General features: G+C 33.7%; 1 protein-coding gene across 1 annotated transcript; it reads right to left on the bottom strand.

The window, feature by feature from the left end:
* Positions 1–955: 955 nt before the first annotated feature.
* Positions 956–25,369, bottom strand: LOC113074259 (protein NLRC5-like). Its single transcript, XM_026247018.1, has 20 exons — positions 25,199–25,369; positions 24,807–24,977; positions 24,389–24,562; positions 24,078–24,248; positions 22,943–23,125; positions 22,650–22,820; positions 22,340–22,504; positions 21,906–22,079; positions 21,571–21,744; positions 14,773–14,946; positions 14,500–14,673; positions 10,541–10,714; positions 9,910–10,083; positions 8,887–9,060; positions 8,514–8,687; positions 5,992–6,165; positions 5,695–5,868; positions 4,849–5,022; positions 2,323–2,496; positions 956–1,121 (listed from the first exon to the last, which is right to left on the bottom strand). The coding sequence occupies exons 3-20, from the start codon at positions 24,418–24,420 to the stop codon at positions 956–958; spliced, it is 2,976 nt and encodes a 991-aa protein (XP_026102803.1). The 5' UTR covers positions 24,421–24,562; positions 24,807–24,977; positions 25,199–25,369.
* Between the last annotated feature and the right edge of the window lie 1,039 nt (positions 25,370–26,408).

The raw sequence follows: 26,408 nt of genomic DNA, 5'->3' as shown, positions 1-26,408 counted from the left end.
AATGTAATGAAAAACATACATAAATGTAAAATAAAGCAATGGTATAAAGAAATATAAATAGGACACAAGACTACTAATCTCTAAAAAATGACTCCATTATAGATCACTGATTTGAATCTTGAATCATGTAACCCATAATATTTACACTTTCATTTTATACTTTCAGTTTATGTTGTTTGATATAGAAATGCTAAATTACATTCACAGCAATGATCAACAATTTTAACAACTTCATTAGGATGAGTTTAATCTTGACATCATGATGATGAAGGTCTTACACTAAACTTGTATTCTTACTAATCCAGCTCTCCTGAGCGCTCATCAGCCTCTTCTCCCTCCGTTTCAGCTGTAAAAAAAGCATAAAAGCATTCAAATGAATAGAAAACCAACATGAAACATTCACCATTACTCTGTGTTCATGTATGTTTCTATTAATGCTGCATTATTTCATTTTAAGCTCTATTCCTCTTCCATGTGTATGCATTAGTAATCATTCTTAAATAGTAATATGTAACAGTTAGAATAATAACTTTATTTGTTAAAGCAGTGCTATTTGAAGCTGTTAGCATTGTTTATATTAATTGCTTGCTGTTTAGCAACATCTCACCAAAATTACCATCACACATATTGATTTATAACAGTACTATAGTGAGAACCTTCTGAGGATTCCTCATCTGATCGTGACATGTGTTGATCTGTTGATTTAACAGGATCCTCTGGAGCTTTAGACCAAGGTAACCATCCACTAAAGTAGTTCACACCAGCTCTCCAGAGCGACTGTTCTTTCTCCAGACTGTAAGGAGGAATCAGAAGAGAACAACAGTGTTGAGTAGAACAAGTTGAAAATGTGTTATTATTTGAATTAGTACAAAGTAGACTGTAACAAAAATATTTGTTTAAGTTAGATGATGTTTGTCAATTCGTGTTAGCATGACATCGACACATGGATGTTTTCTCACCTCAGTTTACAGTTTGAGTCTCGTAGAACATCAATGAGCTTCTTCTCTGAGTCTCCTATTTTATTATTCCTCAGATCAAGCTCTTTTAAAAACTGCAGTGCTTTAGTTTCAGCCAGAGACTGAGTTAAAGAAGAAACGTCTGTAATGCCACAGTCATTTAGACTAGAAAGAGAAAGACAAGCAGAGGGAAACATTATTTTCCCTTTAACACAGAGTGATATTAACCCAGAGGACACAGACACATTTGTCATTTCTTAGTCACTTCAATGGGAAACCATGCGATGATGGATATCACATATTGGCTTCCAGTGACAGAGAAATTCACAGTGTTTCCCATTCATTATTTAAACTATGGAGGTCCGCCATGGTCCAATTTGTCCCACCAGAGTTTGATAATGAACCAAAAATCTTTAAAAGTAATATAAATTTGCACTGTTGCATGTCACTCTCAGACCGACAGTGAACTGCTGTGAGTGAAGGAGACAGACTGAATGAATCTACAGTTCACTCTCTGACAGTGGATGGAGATCAAGGAACAGAGTTTTCCCCCGAAAACCCCCAGAAACAAAACACAGCAGACTGCACCACTTTCTGTTCCTCATCACCTTTCACAGAGAAGGAAGTCAAAAATATTTACATGTTTTCAGTCAGCTATTCAGATTTTATCTGTTTATCAAACAATATATATTTAAAAAGGTTCTGAATTATATTATCGAATGTTATAGCTGTGTTCTTTTGAACTTGAATCTATTTGAAACATTTGATTAATTTTACCATTTTGTTTACTGTTTCATTGTATTTTCAAAAGCATTGTTATGCTAAGGCTTGTTATTGTTATTTTCTCTTAATGTTATAATATCATTACAGTTACCTTCCCACAAAGATAATTTCTTGCGTTAAACTAATTGCCTTTTTGCTCTCTGTTTCTTACACTCGTCTGGTGTGAGGCTCATGTTCTTCAGCAGTTTGGCTGATACTGTAACTCCGCTGTTGTTTACTCTCCTGCCTCGCAATTTTTATTAAAGTGTCTTGTAGTTACACATTTATTCAGAAATATTACTGAGGTTCTTTGTGCCACAGCGCACATTTAAAGCTAATAATTAAATTATCACCTGCCATGTGTTTGGTATCTGTGTTTATATACATTTATAGGGGTTTATAACAGACCCAACATTCATAAGTTCATAAAACACAACAGGAATTATTTATATACTTTACACAAATACTATATCATTTATTATTTATAATTTATATAATTTATTTTACAAATATAATGTGACTCTTTGTGAGATATTGAGTGAAAGTGTAATAATTAAATTGTAATGTTAAAATTGTTTTAAGCATTTTTAAGCACATTCCTCACCTCAATCTCTCCAGTTTACAGTCTGTATTCTTCAGTACATCACATAAGATCTTCACTCCTTCGTTTTCTATTTTATTTCCACTAAGGTCCAGTTCTCTCAGGTGTGAAAGGTTTGAAAACAGAGCTGAAGTCAGGATGTGACACTGTTTCTCTGTAATACTGCATCCACGCAGACTGAAGACAGAAAGAGAAAACACAATGAATCAGATCCATGTTAAGTTTATGCGAGTTAAATGCATCGCAACACAATTTCATATACAGTAGCACACTAATACACCAGCAGAACTATAAACCAATTCCTAAGCAGGATTTCAGGATTTTGATTACTCAGTCAAAATATGTTATAAATGTAGATTTGGATTTGTGAATTATATCATCAGACCTGACCAGTGTTGGGGTTATGTAATTTAATTACAAAATAAATGTAACCGTTGGGGAGTGCGGGGCAAAAAGTAACACAGGGTTAGTTGTAACACACATTAATATTTCCACCGAGTGGTAACCTCCTGCTCTCTCTCTCTCGCTCTCTCGTGAAGCCAACAAGGAAGTGACTAAAACTGCAATTCATCGACTGGCCGGTTGAGGCTGGCTGCAAAAGACTCCCTATGTTAAAATGCCCAACTTTACAGCAGAAAAAAAAAACATGTTTATAGCCTGGCGCAAAAAATTAGTTTGGCTGTATAGCTAATTTTGCCCTTCATGACAACTGTGAGGGGGGTGAATTTTTTGATAACTCATCCGTTTAAATTATATTAAGGGCGTGGCCACTTGAGTGACAGATGGATTGCCGTTGCGGTCACCGCGTCGAGCTAGATGGGCGTGGCTTCAGCAACCAGCTCCTGCCTTTTTGGCCATTTTTAATTGGCCGGTGACAATTAAGTCGCTCAGTTACACGCTGCCAAGATGGCGACAGCCCGCTCTGAGCTTCAAAAATGCACTTCAGAAGTCTACGGGTGAGGTCACGGACACTATGTCCATGTTTATATACAGTCTATGAAAATAAGATTTGTCTTGCAGATTTAGATTATTATTTTTTTACTATAGTATAATAGATTTTACAATGTAAGTGTAAAATCAAGTTAATGTTAAATTAATAATTTGAATTCCTGGAAAAAGAAAATAGGAGTAACTGTCATCAAATCAGGAGTCTGTTTTTATCATTTAAACATCAAAATCATGATACCCTTCAATAATATAATTGAACATCTGGGCTATAATTAGGTTTATGCATTCCCCATGAATGAAGAAAATAAGGTTAGATCTCAGGAGCTTTACAAGAATGTTATAGAAAGATGAATGCAGCTAAGGACACATAAAGAAAAGAAAGTGGAACATAACAGAGGTAAGACAAATACATTTCCATTTATGTAATAAACTGTAAGACTACAAGAAAAGTTATTTAGGAAATGTATAATTTTAGCTCAAAAAAGGTCAAATGAGCACATGATCAAATGATGTCACTGCAGCATGTATCCATGGTAACGCTCAGCTGTGTAATGACAGTTAACGTTCCTCCTGGTGATTGTTTTGAGTTTTTGCTTTCATTGGTCGAAGAGGTATTTATACTTTTATATTTGTAGACATTAATGCTTACGTTTTATGAAAAGTTGACCTTTTTAATCATTTGCCGTCAAGTCATCCCGTACAGCTGCTGACGTTAGGCTATGTGAACACTTTCGAAGCTAACGTTAGCATGTTAGGCTGAAATTATTAAAGGTTTATAATATAGACAAATATTGAACTTAAACTAACATCATATCACATACACAGCAGCTACAAGTTCCTTAAGGTAAACTGTCAAAATAAAAGTCATAAAGAAAAAATATATTACTATTTAGCAGTCTTAAGACTCAGTGTAATAACAATGCTATTACTAATAATAAATATTAATAATACTTCATTTTTAAATGAATAATCACATTTGTTTTCTTTTTTAACTTTAACAGTAAACCTCTGTTGTGCAGCACTTTGTTTGCCAAAAAATAAAATTAATTTTCATTTGATTAGAATAAATTAAATAGTTTTATGCCTTTTTCAAAAATTGAAACATAATTTTATATGGCCCTATTATGAAAAAAGGAGCCTATACAAAAAAGGTTTTAAATACAGGCCTGTGGCGTAATTATTTTTAGAAATTTCAATAGCATTTGTATAAAAACTAAATACACTGATCATACTAAAAAAGAGAGAATCGAATCGAGAGCTTGTGAATCAAAATCAAATCGAATCAGGACATCTGAATCAATACCCAGCCCTATCAGAATAATCTATCGTCATGCAAGTTTTGTCCGCTCACTTCTGTCTCATTTTGCAGCACAGTTTTGTCAGATTTCAGCATAAATCTTTCAGCTGATAGAAATACTGAACCATCAGTCCATTAGCTCATAGTACTTTTGAATCTTTCTTTAGAAGGAGAAATGCAGAAAATTCAGTGCTACACATTTAGTAGCTTGTGCCCTGTTGTCTTAATAAATAGTACATTTAAATCACAGTGTAATTGCTGCACAGAGTAATGATGATACTAACTTTAGTTTCTCCAGCTTGCTTTGTTTACTGCTCAACAGAACACCAAGGTTTTTCACTCCAGAGTCTCCTAGTTCATTCCCACTCAGGTCCAGTTCTCTCAGGTGTGATGGGTTTGATTTCAGAGCTGAAGTCAGGAAGACACACTGCTTCTCTTTAATACTGCATTTATGCAGTCTGAAGACAAAAACAGAAAGGAAAATGGTTCAGATCCTTGATGGATATCTTATAAAAGAACAGCAATAGGCATATAGTCTTCAATATAGTCTTTAATTGTCAATAGTTTAACTGAATTAATTGTTCTTAAGTCCAAATACCAGAAGCTGTTGTTTTTCCTTCTCATTCATTTTTAAAAAACTAGAGACATACACTTCTTTGTCTCTCGTCTATTGTTGCAGCAAATGTGAATCTCCTAATATCTTCTGCAGAACATCTACACAACCAGCACAGTTTATCAAATCCTTTAAATTCAACCGATTATTTCCTAGTTACATTATGTGTCTACACCGGACACAACAGCCACAGCATCTAAAGTCTGTCTACACTGGACGCCACAAAGTAATGTTGAAAATCATTTTAAATTTGTGTCAGTACGTCATAAACAGAGCACAGCAGCAGTTTACTGTCAGGTATTTGTCGTGTCGTGCTGCATCCAGTGTAGACCGTATAATAGGTTCAGTTGTATTTTGTCATGTTCAGTGTAGACACATTATTAAGTTTGAGCAGTAGAGAAAAAGAGTTGCAGTACAGATGCAGTGCTATGGTTTAAATACTGTAAACTGAGCCTGTTTAACTAAACCTTGATTTTTTTATCTCTCTGTAGCTGCTGTACAGTATAATGATACTAACGCTAGTATTTCCAGTTTGAATTGTGGGTTCTTCAGAAGATCACTGAGGTTTTTCACTCCAGAGTCTCCTAGTTCATTCTCACTCAGGTTCAGTTCTCTCAGGTGTGATGGGTTTGATTTCAGAGCTGAAGTCAAAGCTGAACAACCTTCATCTGTTATATCACAGTATCTTAACCTATATTGAGAGAAAGAGAAAAGCAGAAAAAAACCATTATCTAAAGACATAGAAAGAGAAATCATCTTGACTTCACCAGAACACAAATACTCATCCTCTTCACAATATACAGACTTTACTGACCTCAATCTCTCCAGTTTACAGCGTACATCCTTCAGTGTTTCAGATACATGCTTCACTCCTTTGTTTTCTATTTTATTTCCACTAAGGTCCAGTTCTCTCAGGTGTGAAATGTTTAAACACAGAGTTGAAGTCAGGATGAGACACTGTTTCTGTGTAATACTGCATCCACACAGACTGAAGACAGAAAGAGAACAGACAATGAATCAGATCCACGTTAAGTTTATGTGAGTTAAATGCATCATAACTAAATGTCTTATAGCACACTAATACACCAGCAGAAGCATGAAAAATATATTATAGATCTATAAACCAACTCCTAGCCAGGATTTGAGGATACTGGATTCAACCCAAGTTTACACAATCATCACTCAGTCAAAATATGTTATAAATGTGGATCTGATTTTGTGAATTATAAATGTAGATCTGATTAAAACATTTCAACTGACTATGTTCACATTCTTAATGTGAGAAAAATCATAGATGTCTACTTGGGTTTCATGAAATCGTGTTCTGGACAAAGTTCAAATGAGGATAGAAAATGATAAATTTTACAAACATTTACAATGAGAAAAGTTATTTAGGAACTGTATTATTTTAACTAAAAAAAGTTAAAATGAGCACATGATCGAATGATGTCACTGCAGCATGTATCCATGGTAACGCTCAGCTGCTAATGACAGTAACGGTCCTCCTGGTGATGCTTTCGTTGGTCGAAACGGTATTTATACTTTTATATTTGTAGACATTAATCCTTACATTTTATGACAAGGTGACTTTTTAAGTCGTCTCGTATGGCTGCTGATGTTAGGCTATGTGAACACTTTCAAACGTTAATAATTTAATGCTAACATTACCATGTAAAGCTGAAATGATTAAACGTTATTATTATAATATATTACTATTTAGCAATGTTAAGACTCGGTGTAACAACAATAATACTAAATAAATACACTTTTAAATACAGGCCTGTGGCTCTTAATTTATTTTTATAAATTCACCATTTGTAAACTGATTTTCATTTCATTTTTTAGAAATTTCAATAGCATTTGTATAAAAACTATAAACACTGAACATACTAAAAGAAATGAGAATCGAGTCGATATCTAGTGAATCGAAATCGAATCGAATCGGGACATCTGAATCAATACCCAGCCCTATCAGAATAATCTATTGTCATGCAAGTTTGTCAGCTCACTTCAGTTTAATTTTGTCAGATTTCAGCACAAATCTTTCTGCTGACAGAAATACTAAACCATCAGTCCATTAGCTGACAGTACTTTTGAATCTTTCTTTAAAAGGGGAAATGCAGAAAATTCAGTGCTATACATTTTGTAGCTTGTGCCCTGTTGTCTTAATAAATAGTACATTTAAATCACAGTGTAATTGCTGCACAGAGTAATGATGATACTAACTTTAGTTTCTCCAGCTTGCTTTGTTTACTGCTCAACAGAACACCAAGGTTTTCAACTCCAGAGTCTCCTAGTTCATTCCCACTCAGGTCCAGTTCTCTCAGATGTGAAGGGTTTGATTTCAGAGCTGAAGTCAGAGCTGAACAATCTTCAGCTTTTATATCACAAGACCTTAACCTGCATTCAGAGAAAAGAGACAAACATGTTTTTTATTCTGTTTCATGAAAATACCAAACCACTAATTGTTTGTTGTACGTGAATATTCATCACCTCATTCTCTCCAGTTTAAATCGTGAATCCTTCAGTATATCATACAATTTATTCACTCTTGTGTGTTTAAGTACATTCTCACTGAGGTCCAGTTCTCTCAGGTGTGATGGGTTTGATTTCAGAGCTGAAGTCAGGAAGAGACACTGCTTCTCTTTAATACTGCATTTACACAGTCTGAAGACAAAAACAGCAAGAACAATGGTTCAGATCCTTTATAGCATCTTATAAAAGAGCAGCAATAGGCATATAGTCTTCAATATAGTCTTTAGTTGACATAGTTTAACTGAATTAATTGTTTTTAAGTTCCAAATACCAGAAGCTGTTGTTTTCTTCTCATTCATTTAAAAAAAAAAAAAAAAAAAAAACTATAGACATACACTTCTTTGTCTCTCATCTATTGTTGCATTAAATGTGAATTTCCTAATATTTCTGCAGAAGATGTACACAACCAGAACAGTTTATCAAATACTTTTAATTAAACCGATTATTTCCTAGTTAGAGTGTCTCTACACCAGAAACGACAGCCAAAACAGCTAAAGTCTGTCTAAACTGGACGCCACAAAGCATTATAAATTTGTGTCAGTACGTCATAAATAGAGCACAGCAGTAGTTTACTGTCAGACGTTTGTTGTGCCATGCCACATACAGTGTAGACAGCATAATAGATTATATTGTATTTTGTCATGTTCCACTGTTAGACACATATTATTAAGTTTGAGCAGTAGAGAAAAAAAGAGTTGCAGTACAGATGCAGTACAGTTTAAATACTGTAAACTGGACTTGTTTAACTAAACAGTGATTTTTTATCTCTCTGTAGCTGCTGTACAGTATAATGATACTAACGCTAGTATTTCCAGCTTGAATTGTGGGTTCATCAGTAGATCACTGAGGTTTTTCACTCCAGAGTCTCCTAGTTCATTCTCACTCAGGTTCAGTTCTCTCAGGTGTGATGGGTTTGATCTCAGAGCTGAAGTCAAAGCTGAACAACCTTCATCTGTTATATCACAGTATCTTAACCTACATTGAGAAAAAGAGAAAAGCAGAAAATAAAGCTAAAGACATTCTCTAAAGACGTAGAAAGAGAGATCATCTCGACTTCACCAGATCACAAATACTCATCCTCTTTACAATATAGAGACTATAAAGTGTCTCTGTTGTTTAAAAACTGTTGCAGTGACTTTAATCATTTTGATTCTTGTATCTGAATGTTACTGACCTCAGTTTCTCCAGTTGACAGCGTACATCCCTCAGTGTTTCAGATACATGCTTCACTCCTGTGTTTTCTATTTTATTTCCACTCAGGTCCAGTTCTCTCAGGTGTGAAAGGTTTGAACACAGAGCTGAAGTCAGCATGAGACACTGTTTCTGTGTGATACTGCATCCACACAGACTGAAGACAGAAAGAGAAAAGACAATGAATCGGATCCAAGAATATCAAGGTTTTGGAGGACTGTTTGTCTGACTGTAATTTGTCATCTGAAAGTCACACTTGAAATTCTCTTGAACAGTATTTACGTTATAAAGAATTATTTCTATTCCAGATGCATTTGTTTCTCATCAGTTTTAAGACTGGTTCTTCTGTCAATGTCATCTTCAGCTCATCGGGGAAAATGTGTTCCCAGCAACATACAGTAAGCTTTCCTTAGTTAACTACATTAGTTAATATGAAATAATGATGAACAATACTTCTACGGCATTTTTTAAATAAAATGTTTTATCTCTTATCATTATGAACCGTGAACTGACATGAACAATCAATGAACATTAAAGATTAATCTGATCACCTTTGTATTCAATAGTATTCAATAGTAGTAGTAGTGCTGTTTGTGTGCTTGCTGCAATTATAAAAAAAAAACTGTCCCTGAATTTAAGCAGGACAGAAGGATAAAGGTGACCATCAGTTGAAGAAGATTGGTGGCTGATCTGTTGGTACTTCATTAATTTGCTTTGTTCTGAAACAGACACTAAATTGTTAAAATGTTGCATTTTTGTTTTGAGGAGTTTGTGAGTTCTGAAAAAACATTGCTCTCCCTCTACAGTAACTGAAATAATTAATAATGATCCATGATCAAAGTGACTTTGGCCTACTGTTTAAAGCTAACTGTCATTTTTTGAAAAGTATTTGTTTTTAGTGGCCTGTTTATATTTAATACTTCAAATTGTGGTTGTGACACCTCTGGCTCAAACAAATGAGAAAATGTATTAAACAAGTACATATTAAATGATGTAAGATACTTACATCAGTGTGTTGAGTTTACAGTGTTTATCCTGCAGTAGAGCAGTGATCTGATTCACTCCTGTGTCTCCTAGTTCATGTTCACTCAGATTCAGTTCTCTCAGGAGTAACGGGTTTTTACCCACAATTCCCTTCACAAACTGACAGGCTTCTTCTGCAGCACGACTTCTCAAAAACCTGGAAAAGGTAAAAGAGGATTCATTTTAATTCTGAAATAAATGTACAGAGCCTTACAAAACATGTTGATAAAACATAATTCATTATTTTTCCTAATGACAAGCGTTATTTACTGTTTTATTATTTTTTGACATCCAAATGTTCAAAAACAGTGATGTCAAAAAACAGAAACAGTGCAAATGTCATGAAGGGAAGAAGGGCAAAATATCTTTCTAGACACCAAATTAAACTACAGTCTATTCAGAAAATGTAGGTAACAAACTACTGAGTATCAGAACATTTAGTGGCTCAGAATTTATATTTAAACAGAACTGTAGCTTACAACAAAACAGTCTGTCACCAACAACACAGTTGCTCAGATGCACCAAATCTAAGCTTATCGTATTACTGATATAGTATTATGTATGAATATTCAGCCTGACTTTTATTTATTTTGTATTACTTCATCATATCTCACCTCAGTGTCTTCAGTTGACAGTTTGGGTCCTGTAGTAAATCATTGAGCTCCTTCACTCCTGATTGTCCAGGATCATTTCCTGTGAGATCCAGCTCTATCAGGTGTGAAGGATTTGATCTCAGAGCTGAAGCCAGAGCTTTAAAACCTTCTTCTGTGATACTGCAGTCTGAAAGTCTAGTGGAAGACCAAAAAGAAACAGTAGCAATTACTCCTTTGCTAAAAAGATTTCAATATGAGGATTGTATCATTAGGATATTTGGTAACACTTTCAATGAAACCCGTATTTATAATACTTTATACGGGTATTCTTAAGGCATTAAAATTGTTATAAATTATATTTATTGTTATACATAATATTTGATTGCTTCCATTGTCCTCATTTGTAAGGTGCTTTGGATAAAAGCGTCTGCTAAATGATTAAATGTAAATGTAATTATAATGAATGCAAAATGTATTATAAAAAAAATAAAAATAAAAACTTTATAATATATTGTATCATTTCATGACTAATCATAACAAGTCTTAATGCATTATAATATTTACTTATTTGTGGCTGTAGCTTTTAAGAGTATGATGAATTATAATACATAGTGAACACAATGCATCCACTTAACTTACAATGAATTATATTTCCCAAAGTTATAATGTATTATAAGTCTCATATCTTGCCTTTATTAAGTTAATTATGTTACTTTACTTAACCCCTTAACTGTCACCCCCCATTTTTTAAATAGGCATTAATGTGCACTATCCAAACTTAAATTGCTGTAATTTATGAACACTTTGAAATATAAACCTAAGGTTGGTCTCTTTTTAAAGAAGAAACTGAGCAGATTTTGGCAGAAGTGTCAGATTTTGGCAGTGAAGTATCAAAAAGTTATAGAAGTTTAAATGTACTGTAAATAAAATGCGCTATATTAATTATATTTTATCATAAATATTTTACAAAACAGGTTTTACTCTAAAATTGGTATAAAATTAAAGCCTTGTGTCTAAATAAGTTGTGTTACAAATTTGAAGTTGATATGAAAAGAATTGGGGTTCCTGTGAGATTTTATTTTTGGGGCGTCATACCACACACAGCCACTGGGAGTCATCAAAACTTTTTTGAATTTTGCCTAATTAATTTTTCTCTAGATTTCTCTGTGAATTTTACTTCTATCTCAAAACAACCACCAAATATGAAATCCTGAGACTCAGACCTTTCCAATGATATGTTTGTTGCCAAGATTATAAAAAGTTTTGATTCTAAAAGACATTAGCATTTAGTAATATGACACTTGACCCAGCCCACTAAGGGGGAGGAGACCACCATTGGATTTTTAAGTACCATTTCCATGGTAACGCAATGTCCAATGGTAACGCAATGTCCGATGAATCTTGGGCTTCTAAGCTTTCAAATGATATATGATTTATGATGATTACTAAAAGATTTTATAGAGAAAAAGACAACAACAAAAAAGAGTGCCAAGCATCCCACAGGTGGGACTGTGACAGCAGACAAAGACCAGCTATAAATAATAACAACAATGACGACAACCAGTGGCGCCCCCAGAAAATTTTAATAGGAGTGGCCAGATGAGGCCACAGTAAATCGTGGGGTGGCACATCAAAATAGGTAAGTCGTGGCCTAGTGGTTAGAGAGTTTGACTCCTGACCCTAAATTTGTGGGTTCGAGTCTCCATCCGGCAATACCACGACTGAGGTGCCCTTGAGCAAGACACCAAACCCCCAACTGCTTCCGGGTGCCGCAACATAAATGATGAACACTGCTCTGTGTGTGTGCATGTGTGTGTGTGTGTGTGTGTGTGTGTGTGTGTGCACTTTGTATGGGTTAAATGCAGAGTACGAATTCTGAGTATGGGTCACCATACTTGGCTGTATGTCACAAAGCTTTCATTAAAAAATTATATAAGGGTTTGCAATATTGACAAAAAATGATATCTGTAATTTCTGGGATTTTATTGATAACGATACTTAAACAATATTTTGCTTAGTGTTATTGTGCTGATATCTTATTTCTAATTGTGCTGACAGCTGACTCCTGAAATTTTTTATTTTTACCTTTACGCCATTTTTTCTAAAAGTGAGCCTCATCTTTTAGGTCAAATACTTGTATTTGGGCTGTTCAACAAAACTGATCTTTGTCATTCAGAGAAAACAGAAGCTGCATCTGAAGTGTCATTTCGATGCGTTTACACACTGTTTAATGCAGCTCTGAGGGAAATGGGATACTTTCTCCAGCAGTTACAAATTAATAAATAATGTTTTGATATTTTAAACATAAAACATTGAAAACTGATGTTTAAAATTATTTTTAAAATGAAAAGGTATCTTAAATGTGAAATTAAAACCACCAGTAGGTGGCAGCGAGTCACTGTTAATAAGTGAGTCATTGTGATTGAACCGAATCATTTAAACGGTTGATTCATTCAGGAACGAAACTCTTTCATGTTGCTTTGTTTTGAATGATTTTTGTTTTTAGAAATAGAGCAAAAACCGGGAATATGTTGTCTAAAACATAAGTCTCTTGATATTAACTTCTTGCTCTTGTTCATTGAACTGTTGTATAAAATCAATATCACACTTGTAATTATGCTGATCTTTGGAGGAAAAAAAGTAACTTTCTTGTGTTAGTAACTATATAAAATTATATAAATTATCTAGATCTATAAATGTTCTGCCCCATATCTTGAAAAATGTGATAATTCTACATTTCCAGTGAAAGGCAGATACTCGGGTGGTGTCAATCTGCAATCTTTTTTGGAGGCTGCAGCCGGTGATGCATTTTTCTTCTTCTTTTCTTTCACTTCTCAAACTATTGTGAATTTACATTCTGCATTTAAATTAATAATAAACACTACAAATAATCCTAGGAGTGGCCACAGTTTATACAGGATGGTCGTGGCTACCCCTGGTCACCTCTTGGGGGTTCCCCTGATGACAACAACAATATTAATAATAAATAAAAACAGTATTTTTTTTCTTAAAAAGCCACACTGTCAGATATTTATTATGTTAGGTAAAAATTGTTAGCATGAATACACTGTAAATTGCTTTGGATAAAAGCGTCTGCTAAATGCATTAATAAAATTAAATTTAATTTAATTTAATTTAAAAGTGTTACCGGATATTTCCCAGCACCTAGTTCCCAGTGTTTTCAATGAGATAAATTAATGTGTCTTTTTTTTCGCCATGTAAGTGATGTTACTGATAAAGGTTTTTTATGACACGCATCCACCGAATTAATAATTTTAAGCCCGTCTACTGGAGACTGATTTACCTGCATTCATTACGCAGCTCTCTGTAATACTTGATTCTGATTGTTCAGTTGCAATATTTCAAGTTGTGTTATTCACTGATAACAACAGTTATCATTAGCAACGCCATATAACATACCACTCAACTGGTGTTTCTATCACATCTCTCATATTACACTACTGTGGTCTCTAGTTTCATTCAGTCACAATTGTTATCATCTTGTGCCTCAGTTATAAACTGCATTTACTATCAAATTAACCCAGAGGACTTCAGTGTTAATAGTAGGTCTGTGGTAATTGTTGAAGTGTTTGTCTTGTTACTAGAATAACTGCTTTGTACACTACAATGGATTTCAGAAAATTAACATGTAAGTTTTTTAAAACCCTGCCTTCTCAAATTACATGTCCACATCTTTACTATGTGGTGAAAAGCTGTAAATAGTGATATGACTGTACGTTACACCTTAAATGTAAGTCTCATCTGAACTTCATCTAGACTCAAAGCTGTTTTAGGAACTCTTTTCTTTGTGGAAGATTTTCATTTGAAACTTCAATCAATAAATCTATATTTTTTTCTGATATAACAACCGGCTGGATGTACATTATTCCGTACTTGCTGAATAGAGTGTTAATTTTAGACTTCATTTACAGTCCAGTTATGAGCTTCATACTGATTCATGTTCAGATTTAAATCCTAACCTGAGTATCTGCAGTGAACACTGTACATTTCCCAGTAGACTGGAGATTTGAGTCACTCCAGAGTCTCCGAGTTTATTTCCACTCAGATCCAGCTCGATCAGGTTTGAAGGATTTGAATTGAATGCTGATACCAGAGCAGCACAACCTTCTTCAGTAATACAGATACAATTAAACCTATAAAAGAGAAAAAATTATAAACAGGATGTAATATAAAAATTATAATATCAGTTTTGCATTAGTTAGCCTGTTTTACACTTTGACTAAATTACTTACTTCAGTTTTTTCAGTCTACACTGTTTATTCTTAAACAGAGTCGAGAAGATCTTCATTCCTGAGTTTCTGAGTTTAGTTTGACTCAGATTCAGTTCTGTCAGATTTGAAGGGTTTGAATTTAAAGCTTCAGTCAGAACACGACAATCTTCTTCTGTGATATCGCTGTTATTCAGACTGTGTTGAAAGAAAAAGATTTGCTTGATAATGACATAACAAAAACATCATTATTATTATTATTATATTATTATATATACATAAAACACAACCAGCAGCAAGTCCACAAGTATTTAAAGGAAATATCATAAAGATAAAACTTACATCAGTGTGTTGAGTTTACAGTGTTTGTCCTTCAGTAGATCAAAGATCTTATTCAGTTGCAGCTTATATTCACTCAGATTCAGTTCTCTCAGGAGTAACGGGTTTTTACCCACAATTCCTTTCACATACTGACAGGCTTCATCTGCAGCAGGACCCAAAAACCTGCAAAAAAAAAAAAAAAAACAGGTTCATCTACTACACATACTCAAGTCCATGTGATGCTTGTGTTTTTTCATCCATATTTTAATTTATTCAGTAAACAAATTCTGTTGTCAGTATGTTTTGTTGTAAATATATTTTTTATTACATTTGAAAAGATTGATTAAATTGCCTTGATTACATTTTTTAAATTAAATCATAACACACAGAATACATAAAAAGGGAAAACTGAATTTGATTGGAGCCCTAAATTTTAAATTATCTTACTTTGTGGAGTTGACCCTTTAAAAACAACAACAACTACAATGACAACAAATGCTATATTTACATTTATTCTCAGTCTAACAAACATGTGTAACACATTTCCTTCCTCATTAATAGAATGAAATAAATGTGACTGGTGCTGGCAAAATAAGCCGGAATGAGAAAGTTTTCAAAAATCTGTTCTCCATTTAAATACCTTCAAATTAAAATATGACTTGTTGGAATCTGACAAAAAATGACTGATGCAAATAAATATTAGTTTAATCAAGAGCTTTTCTTTTAATGTATGATTAACAATGAGACAGATCTACAGTATCAGACATAACGTTTGTGTGAATCTCGGCAAGACATATTTCACAATAATGTACTGTACAGGGAGATCGCAAGCTCTGGTAGAGGTGCTTTACAAATATCAGTCACTGCGATCATTTTGTTTTAATTAGCATGAGTTTGAAAATCATATTTCTTTAAATCTTATTTTGTCATCGAGAATTCTGCGCTTTGGAACAATAGACAAACAACTTTTGAGAAGCAGGTTTCATGTTTCAAATGTGAAAATGTTTCAGATGTCAAATTCGGATGTTTTCAAATTCTACGAAATCTAAATTTTTCATTTCTTTTGCCTGTGGCTCAAAGTTAGACCGTGCGCATTCCAACTCATTTTGCCAGCCCAGGTCACAAATATTGTCATATATATTGATATTGAATAGTAAGGGACAAAAATATTACCCAGTTCTATTCATTAGACTGAATTAGCAAAATAATTTGTCTATGAAAAAATAGGCTTTAACAGGCTTTATTAAAAATAATTTATTTAGTATTATTTCATCATGACTCACCTCAGTTTTAGTTTATGGTTTTTAACCTGTAGTAAATCACTGAGCTGCTTCACTCCTGATTGTCCAGGATCATTTCCTCTGAGATCCAGCTCTATCAGGTGTGAAGGGTTTGATCTCAGAGCTGAAGCCAGAGCTTTATAACCTTCTTCTGTGATACTGCAGTCTGAGAGTCTATAGAAAATAAAAAACATGAATTAAAAGCAAATACATACAGTGCACAATCACAATGGTTATTTTAGTAGCATGAAAAACAACAACAACAAAGAAAAACAGTTTTTCAAACTGGGAATACATTTTATACAGAAAGTGAGCAAAGAACTTATCCATCACTGAAGCCATCATTGACTAGCATGAGTTCTGTCCTCTTACAAAAACTCCCATTAAAATAAAATCTATACTTCAAAATGAGTGAGTGCATGCCATAAACTGAACAAAAGTCTGACATTTTCACTAATCTAAACACCTTTGGATCTGGCACTACATATATCTGCTCAACACAAACATGTGATTGGTTAAAATTCTACACGCTTTTTATGCAACATGCGTAAAAAGAAAATCTGATGTAACATCAGCAGATGTAAATTTAATCGTGAATTTGGGGTGAATTTTTGCTTATTTTAGTGCCTTTTTTTGCCCCAAGTCTCCATTAATTTCCAACCCAACTTGGGTTATGTACAGTATAAGAAAGATACTTAAGAAAGTAGGAGACTGATTTTTACGGAAGTTCTAAGCGGCCATGCATTATATTTTTTTTCCTTCTTGTTTTCTCATTATAACGGCTTAATTTTCTCATTATCTCAACATAACAAAAGTAATTTTCTCGTTATAAAAACTTAATTTTCTTTAAGAAGTTACAAAACTGCGCCAGCAGGTGGCACTGTAGACCTCAATATAACTGATGGGGTGTTGTACACTGTTCACTTTACTGTACGCGGACCTCCCTCCTGATCGCTATAATTTGTGCAGTATTGTTCATTACTGACATTTAATTCATTCATAAAATGCTTGAATCGATATTATTATTTTGTGTATTAAGTTCTTGCTAGATGCCTGAGTTTCACCAAAGCGTTCTGTGTCATAAAATAACTGCTTATTAAAATAAAGGTCGACGTCACTGTATTCTGTTTGCACCTATATCTTTATTTGTGCTTCTTTTAGGTACATGATTAGGTAGTTAATAAGCGGAGATGTTCTGTTTATCTACACTAGGACGGGATTTAACGATGTAGGCTATTTTTGATGTGCCTCTTTTCCTAAATATTAATCTTTATTGTTAACCATATTGATGAGAAATGTGATGTATATGTAAAATGCATAGGCTAATTTACTTCAGTTTTGTTATATAATGTTGTCATCATTTTTTTCTGCACACACACACACACACACATACACTGCACATGAATGATCTTTTCAAACAGAAGCTTGTAACGCACATGATATGTCACAGCATATAATGACTACTAAAAATGACAAATTCTATATAATTTTATTTCAAATAAAGGAAAATTAAAAGTGAGGTTAATCTAAGCAGCTCTCAAAGATCTTGGAATAGTTCTGCCTCCTTCTGAAGTGTTCGCAGTGTTGCCATTTAAACATGTTAATTACAAAAACAAAACGTTCGTTGTACTGTCTCTGGAAAAATCAACAGTGATTGATCAACCTTTATTTATATACAGTTTTGTAGATGTTATTACCTAGGCGAAGCAAAATTTGCTGAAATATAGGCTACAGTAAGAGCGTCTGCATGGCTGTCCATCAGATGAGTGTCAAAGTTGAGTTCGTTACTATAGCAATAGTAAAATGAAAATGAATTAAATGAATAAAAAAAAAAAAAAAACTGTCATGTCGTTATAATGAGAAAACACACTTTCGTTATGTCGAGATAACGAGAAAATTAAGTCGTTATAACGAGAAAACAAAAAGGAAAAAAAATTATAATGCATGGCCGCTTAGAACTTCCGTAGATTTTGATAGTATGTGCTTTGTTTTTAAATTTCATCCTTAAAGGCCATGTTGCAGGTTAAACACCACTTTCGATTAATGGGTACATAAATCACTCAAGATATGTATATCATTTTTAAAATGTCTCAAAAATGGTCTTAAAGACCTATTTTTTAAGTTTTTGGTATTAACGTTTTTTTTACGCAACTCGGTGATGACGTCATGTTGGGGAGAGGTCGAGGAAAGGTAGCCTCAGTCTAGTATGATGCAGCGTTCCAGGCAACCCATAACCCGTGTTTTTCCAACCTTAAACCCATGAAAGTGCACTGGAACGGCAATCAAATCCGTGACTTACCACCCGTGAACTCGTGTCTCATACTAGATCGATGCACTCCGAGTTCCGAGGTCACACAGCACGTGTTAGTAGTACACGTTGAAAAAACGATTTACAATAAAATAAATAATCTAGTTACAATTACTTGCGCTCAGAAAGTTTGGTGTAACTTGCCTGGAATGGTACAAAGTCGTTAGTAGTGGTATGAAATAGTGATTACGAGCTCAAAAGCCTGCCTGGAACGCGCGCAGCATCAGAACTATAGCGACTGACTGGGATGAGGAAGAGGTGGCGAGAGCAAACATGTATGATGGCCCGCAGCTGTGTAATTTCGATCGAGCCAGTCGTGAGAGGGCAAATGAGGAATTGCCAAGAACTGATGTCCGTCAAAGTCTGTAATGCATGGTCCGAGGAGAATGAATGGAGAGGGTGAAGTTTCCTGGTGAGCTGCTATCATTTACCTATCTTTTCGTATTATATTCCGTTTTGTGATTCCCAACAACATAAAATCAATGGATAACAGTTTAAATGTTTATTACCAACAAGCAAATTGCACATATTTGTTAAAAAATTTACCTTGCAACACGGCCTTTAACCTAGGTAAAATATAATTGTGAACAAATGTAATAGCTATTTTATTAATTTATTTTATTACTGTGTTAAGAGATAAAACTGTTTTTAAAAATACACTAATGATTCCTCAGTGTACAGTTAGTGAATGAAAACCACTGTCTACAACAAAAACAAAATAGTATTATTCAATTATTTCCACTACTGGAGGGGAACCGATTAAAATTTTGATATAAATATATACGTATACATATGTTGAATGATGATGAATTGTACTCACTTGAGTATCTCCATCTCACACACAGGATTCTTCAATCCATCACAGATCACTTTGACTCCTGAGTCCAGCAGACGACTGTTGTTCAGGTTCATCTCTTTCAGGATGGTTTTGGAGGAGAGAACAGTAGCTAGAACTGAACAGCTTTTCTCTATCAGCTCACAATTATTCAGCCTGAACACAAAAACAGAATTATTTATTATTCAGCACATATTCAACACACATCAGATCAACAGCACTTCATATCTACTCACACATGTGACTGACAGTTCATTATACTGAATTAAACAAAACTTTAAATTATGTTGACTCACTTCATTTTCTCCACTTTACTATGGGAGTCCATCAAAAGAGCAGAGAGCTTCTCTCCATCCAGATCTCCTAATTTATCTTCACTCAGATCCAGTTCTGTCAGTAATAATGGACTTTTACCCAGAACTTTAGTGAGATTGTCACACGCTTCCTGTGCAGCAGAACTTTTCAAAAGCCTACAGGAAGCAATTACAGATTAGATAATAGTCCAACTGTATGCCTTTAGGAGCTCCTGTTCTAAACGAATCTCTAAACAGAGCAGAATAATAACTTCAAACATTGGTCTCAATGAACTAAACTATTGCCATTTTCATGTATAAGCAAACACACAGTAACTGAAAGTACAGAAATGTTTTTCCACTTATTACATCTTTACACATAAACAGAACACATAAAACAGCATCTTTAATTACAGCAGATGATCAAAATAAATCATGGCCAAAAATAATACTATGAAAATGATAATGTGATATAATCTGTCTAAACGTGACACCAGTTGACAAATACATTAAATCATCATCAGATATTCTCTTGTGAACACACATATAGCAAAACTACTTATCTGTGAAAATATTAGTGTAAAATCTATTATCAGTGCTATAATAATAACTGAATTCTCCCAGTGATCAGTCAATAATATCTCATCACCTAAATATTGTGCACCTCTACTCCAGTGTTGTATTAATGTAAAATGTGTGTAGAATGTGGTTGAAGTTACAGTTATGATGAGTCTCCAGTTTCATTGAGAACATATGTATTATTCAAATAAAATAAATTAGCACAATAGATTTTTTTACATTGAATTACAAAACTCTGACAAAAACTGTAAAAAAAAAAAAGAAAACATCAGTGTTTATTTTGAAATATCTGAAAGCTTTTATCACCTGACGGTCTTTAATGAACACTGTTGATCCTGTAGTAAATCATTGAGCTGCTTCACTCCTGATTGTCCAGGATCATTTCCTGTGAGATCCAGCTCTATCAGGTGTGAAGGGTTTGATCTCAGAGCTGAAGCCAGAGCTTTATAACCTTCTTCTGTGATACTGCAGTCTGAGAGTCTACAGAAAAAAAATAAATTAATAATAATTGTTATTATTTTTGGAGACACATATCATCACATCTCTAACGGGATTTATGAATGGCTTCTGAAAACCTAAATATATAAATGATGAAAAAATATTGTCATAAAGTGCAAAAAATGTATGCCAATATAATGTTTTTAATTTTAATATTGGCAAAAAGAGTAATCAATTCCAGTAATCAAATTCCATGATTAATAAATTCTTTCAAAAACGAATATGAGCCTCAGTCAGACTCTAAATTAGATAAAAGTACAACTAAAATTGTGACCTTCATTTTTACAGTTAAGCTAATTAAATAAACATTATTAAATGTATGTAAAGATACAGAAAAGTACATAAATGAAGATACATACTTTAGTTGCTTCAATTTGCATTGAGGATTTTTCAACAGAAGACAGATCTTCTGTATTCCTGAGTTTCCGAGTTTATTTCCACTCAGATCCAGCTCGATCAGGTTTGAAAGATTTGAATAAAACGCTGAAATCAGAGCAGCAAAACCTTCTTCTGTAATACTGCTATTCTTCAACCTGGAGAGAAAGACATGAAACTAATTAGAGTAAAATAAGGATACATTGATATAATAGGTCAATTAATCTCAGTCCTTAAATATTTTACAGAAAAACAATAACAGTGTTTCATTAGACTGTAAAAATATAACATCAATATTATTTGTAAAGCATTATAACAATGTACAATACTCACATCAGTGTGTTGAGTTTACAGTGTTTATCCTGCAGTAGAGCAGAGATCTGTTTCACTCGTGCGTCTCCTAGTTTACGTTCACTCAGATTAAGTTCTCTCAGGAGTAACGGGTTTTTAATGTGAAGAACGTCAGTCAGATATTTACAGGCTTCTTCTGCAGCTGGACCCAAAAACCTGATGTATGATAAAGCAATATTCTATTATATTTCTAAATAAACTTGATCTAATGAAAAATGTATTCTGCATGAGAAATGCAGTTTATATTCTTGAAATAATATTTATATAAATTATTTGCATGCATGTTATTTATTTAGTGTTATTTCATCACATCTCACCTCAGTGTTTTCAGTGAATAGTTTGGATCCTGTAGTAAATCACTGAGCTGCTTCACTCCTGATTGTCCAGGATCATTTCCTGTGAGATCCAGCTCTATCAGGTGTGAAGGGTTTGATCTCAGAGCTGAAGCCAGAGCTTTATAACCTTCTTCACTGATACTGCAGTCTGAGAGTCTGGTTTAAAATTAAAATAAAAGTTTAAAATAACAATAATAATATTATTAATAATAATAATCATTTATAGTTTTATAGTCAAATAGTTTTATATGATAAAATAATCGAATGTACTTTCTCTTATAAGTAAAGGAAAATGCATCGTTTTGTCAAAGGCATGTTTTTCTTGTTTACTCCTGTTTCCTGTGTCTTTAGTAATTTTAACTTTGATCAAAAGATTATGTTATAATTAAAATAAAACAATGATTCTCTGAGCTCACCTGAGTTTCTGCAGTGTGCAGTTTGTATTTTCTAATCCAAGTTTCTTCACTCCCGAATCTTGCAGATTATTGTTGCTCATGTCAAGTTCTTTCAGACTGGAGTTTGATCTCAGGACTGTAGCGAGAGCTGAACAGCTTTCCTTTGTTAGACCACAACCAGACAGCCTAAAATGATGAACATGAGAGAAAATTTATAAACATTAAATATCTGGTTCCAACATTCAGTCTCTGAGAAATCAATCACTGGCAAATACTGTTTTGTCACCTGATTTAAGATTAATATAAAATAATAAATGAAAACAACACTTACTGAAGAGTTTTGAGTTTACAGTGTTTATCCTGCAGTAGAGCAGCGATCTGTTTCACTCGTGTGTCTCCTAGTTCATATTCACTCAGATTCAGTTCTTTCAGGAGTAACGGGTTTTTACCCACAATTCCTGTCACATATTTACAAGCTTCTTCTGCAGCAGGACCCAAAAACCTGGACAAATGAGAAGTACACTGACATTAACTGCCATATGATGATTTATTGCAACATTGTTTCAAAGGGTTTTAAAAGGTCTTCACTCAACTTTTGCATTTTCCTATTTTAATAACACTTACCTCAGAGTTTTCAGTGTTTTTGATGAAAACCACCATCCCTTTTGTGAATCACTGAGCTCCTTCACTCCTGATTGTCCAGGATCATTTCCTGTCAGATCCAGCTCTATCAGGTGTGAAGGGTTTGATCTCAGAGCTGAAGCCAGAGCTTTATAACCTTCTTCAGTGATACTGCAGTCTGAAAGTCTGCAAAACATAAAATGTATTTAAATTTAAGCTTTTAACATTTAAATTTAACATTGTGTTTCAAATGAATTAATTGCTGCACAATATTCTGAGTCACAATATATAACTAGACATTTTTTTTTTTTTTTTTTATGGACTACAGCAATGTCTTCACTTTCCATCTAGGGGAAAACTCTCTCAACTACTGAGTCAGAATAACATCTTTGGTGTTTGTCACGGTTCAAACCTGCAGAACTTAATTGTAATTCCAACACCATCAAACCTTCGAACCATCAAGACTTTCATCCAAGGCTGCATTCAGACACTCATTTAATGACCAAGGCAATGCAGGTATCATAAATTTAACTAAATAGAACAGAGGTTTAGAATAAACTGTAGAGACAATCTACAGAAAATGGTGTTGATGGTCACACTCAGGTGGTTAACTGACTCCTTTTCATAGCTTTATCTCTGGTTTATATAATGGTTTCATTCATTCAGTCTCATGTGCCCCTCCCCCACTGTATGTGGGATTGTATGTTTGTTTGCTTACACTAGTTGTGTGTTAGTGTTTAGTTTCTGACTGTCACTGCTTCTGGATAATGTCCCTTTAACAAGCCGATCCTTTTATATGCTCTACTGCATTATTACTTCAGTTATTTTCTGTGACCACAAAAATATTTTTGGAGTTGATATGAAATTACAGTGAATGATTGCAAGATGAACAGATTAGTTTATGGTAATAATAATTCTGCTACAGTTACTAGTGACAGCTGATATAAATAACTAATTAATTATACTTAATTGTAATTATTTGCTACATTTATATTATTTTATTGCTAATTGTCATTTTTAAAATTACATTCAACAAATAATTATTTAAGTTTTAATTTTAGTTTTACCTAGATAATCTGGAAGTAACCAGATTCAATAAATATAATGTTAAGTGTAGGTCATGATGAATTGTACTCACTTGAGTATCTTCAGCTCACACACAGGATTCTTCAGTCCCTCACAGATCACTTTGACTCCTGAGTCCAGCAGACGGCTGTTGTTCAGGTTCATCTCTTTCAGGATGGTTTTGGAGGAGAGAACAGTAGCTAGAACTGAACAGCTTTTCTCTATCAGCTCACAATTATTCAGCCTGAACACAAAAACAGCATTAATTATTATTCAGCACATATTCAACACACATCAGATCAACGGCACTTCATATCTGCTCACACATGTGACTGACAGTACATTATACTGAACTAAACAAAACTTTAAATTATGTTGACTCACTTCATTTTCTCTACTTTGTTATGAGAGTCCATCAAAAGAGCAGAGAGTTTCTCTCCATCCAGATCTCCTAATTTATCTTCACTCAGATCCAGTTCTTTCAGTAATAACGGATTTGTACCCAGAACTTCAGTGAGATGATCACATGCTTTCTGTGCAGCAGGACTTTTCAAAAACCTACAGGAAGCAGAACATTAAAAAAAAAAAAAATTAAACAATCTTGTTAGAATTGTATGCCTTTTGCTTGCAGCCTGTTGAGATACATATTTAATATTACCAGTTTTTGCTGAATAGCAACTGAAGTGAATTACTCTTATTGTCAGTTTAATTCTGCATTTGCTTTATACGTCACATTTAACTAGTTGCACACATTTGAATATGTCTTTGGCTTATTTTGAAATACTAAAACGCTCTTTATTACCTGACAGTCTTTAATTTACAGCATCCACCTCGCAGTAAATCAATGACATCCTTCACTCCTGATTCTCCAGGATCATTTCCTGTGAGATCCAGCTCTATCAGGTTTGAGTTTGACTTCAGAGATGAAGTCAGAGTTTTATAACCTTCTTCAGTGATACTGCAGTCTGAGAGTCTAAATATACATAAAAAGCTTAAAAAGTTATACACCCAATGCATTAATAGCACCTGCTTCATTTGAGTTTCGCCACAATAGCTAACATTCTCTTTAAACACAAAGTTAAAAATTATTTTAGTTTCTAGTTTTCCTTATTTTTTTTTTCAATTAATCTAATCAAATGGACATTTATAAACGTATATTTTCATGCAGAAATGTAGATGAATAAAAATACACACTTCAGGTTTCTCCAAGCTACATTGTGGATTTCTCAACAGTTCACAGATCTTCTGGATTCCAGTGTTTCCTAGTTTATTTCCACTCAGATCCAGCTCGATCAGTTTTGAAGGATTTGAAATAAACACTGAAGTCAGAGCAGCAAAACCTTCTTCTGTAATATTGTTGTTATTCAGCCTGCAGGAAAGACAAAGACAGAAAAAAAATATTTGGAATATTTTAGCCACAACACACAACTTCATTAACAGAAAGGGTTTTAAAGACATTGGGACTCCCCTTCTGACACAACATTGCATTTTAATGCCACAGCAAGCCTCATATAAGTAAACACTACTTATGCAATTAAGTCAACAATCTGTGATAAAGCAATAAGACAAATAAACACACCAATACAGTAAATTAGTTTTTTAACAAGTCTATTACTCAAGTACAAAATTACTACAAAAAATACAAACAGGGCCACCTGAAAGCTTGTGAATAGAGAATCCAATTCTATAAAACAGTTTATTGTGCATTTAATAACCTAAACAAGCATGTTACAATCTTAATTTTCTCATTCACCATTATTCTTTTTAGCTTCAACATGTCAATAAATACAAGCTCTGGTCATGAAACGACTATGCCCATGGCACTCAGTCTATTATAATCACATCATTATTCACACTATGCAGCTGATTCATTCTTGCATCAGCGCCAATAAAGCTTTGCCAATAAGATTGAATATACAAATCAACTTCTACAGACACCTTGGCAATTAAATCGCCATTGGCTAGTAATTTTTTTAGCTTACTCGCCAAATTGATAATAACATTAAATTTAACATTTAAATAAATGTATTATAAAGTTTCAAAATGCTAGAAATCCAATATATTTTTTTTTCTCAAAATGCAATAAATACATTTTGCATTAATGGACAAAGTAATTTTCATAATGAAAATACATAACATAGTAAGTTGATACAGGCACTGGACTAAAAATACATCCAATCAGTCATCGCTTCTGAAATGAATTCAATGGGTCATCATGTTAATGCTATTAATTAATTACAGCAATAAAAGAAAATTTCATCATGAACAAGAACATGAACAACAATATCACATTATAACCACAGAAATTCCAAAATTATATTTCCCTTCCATTCAACTTTCCAAAAGTGCATTCATCTTTGCCATATTACATTCATTTAGTCAACTAGTATTATGTGCTATATTA

The sequence above is a fragment of the Carassius auratus genome, unplaced genomic scaffold, assembly GCF_003368295.1.
Source record: "Carassius auratus strain Wakin unplaced genomic scaffold, ASM336829v1 scaf_tig00014173, whole genome shotgun sequence".
Taxonomy (NCBI): domain Eukaryota; kingdom Metazoa; phylum Chordata; class Actinopteri; order Cypriniformes; family Cyprinidae; genus Carassius; species Carassius auratus.
Note: the sequence above shows the minus strand (reverse complement) of the source record. Positions and strands in the feature narration are given on the sequence as shown.

What these genes read in the sequence shown, in the direction of transcription:
- LOC113074259 (XM_026247018.1), bottom strand. Translation starts at nt 24,420, where the DNA reads ATGGACTCTCATAACAAAGTAGAGAAAATGAA. An exon ending in TGTCAACTGGAGAAACTGAG is followed by an intron (nt 8,688 to 8,886) that starts GTCAGTAACATT and finishes TTCTCAATGTAG; the next exon opens with GTTAAGATACTGTGATATAA. An exon ending in TTCAAACTGGAAATACTAGC is followed by an intron (nt 5,023 to 5,694) that starts GTTAGTATCATT and finishes TTTTGTCTTCAG; the next exon opens with ACTGCATAAATGCAGTATTA.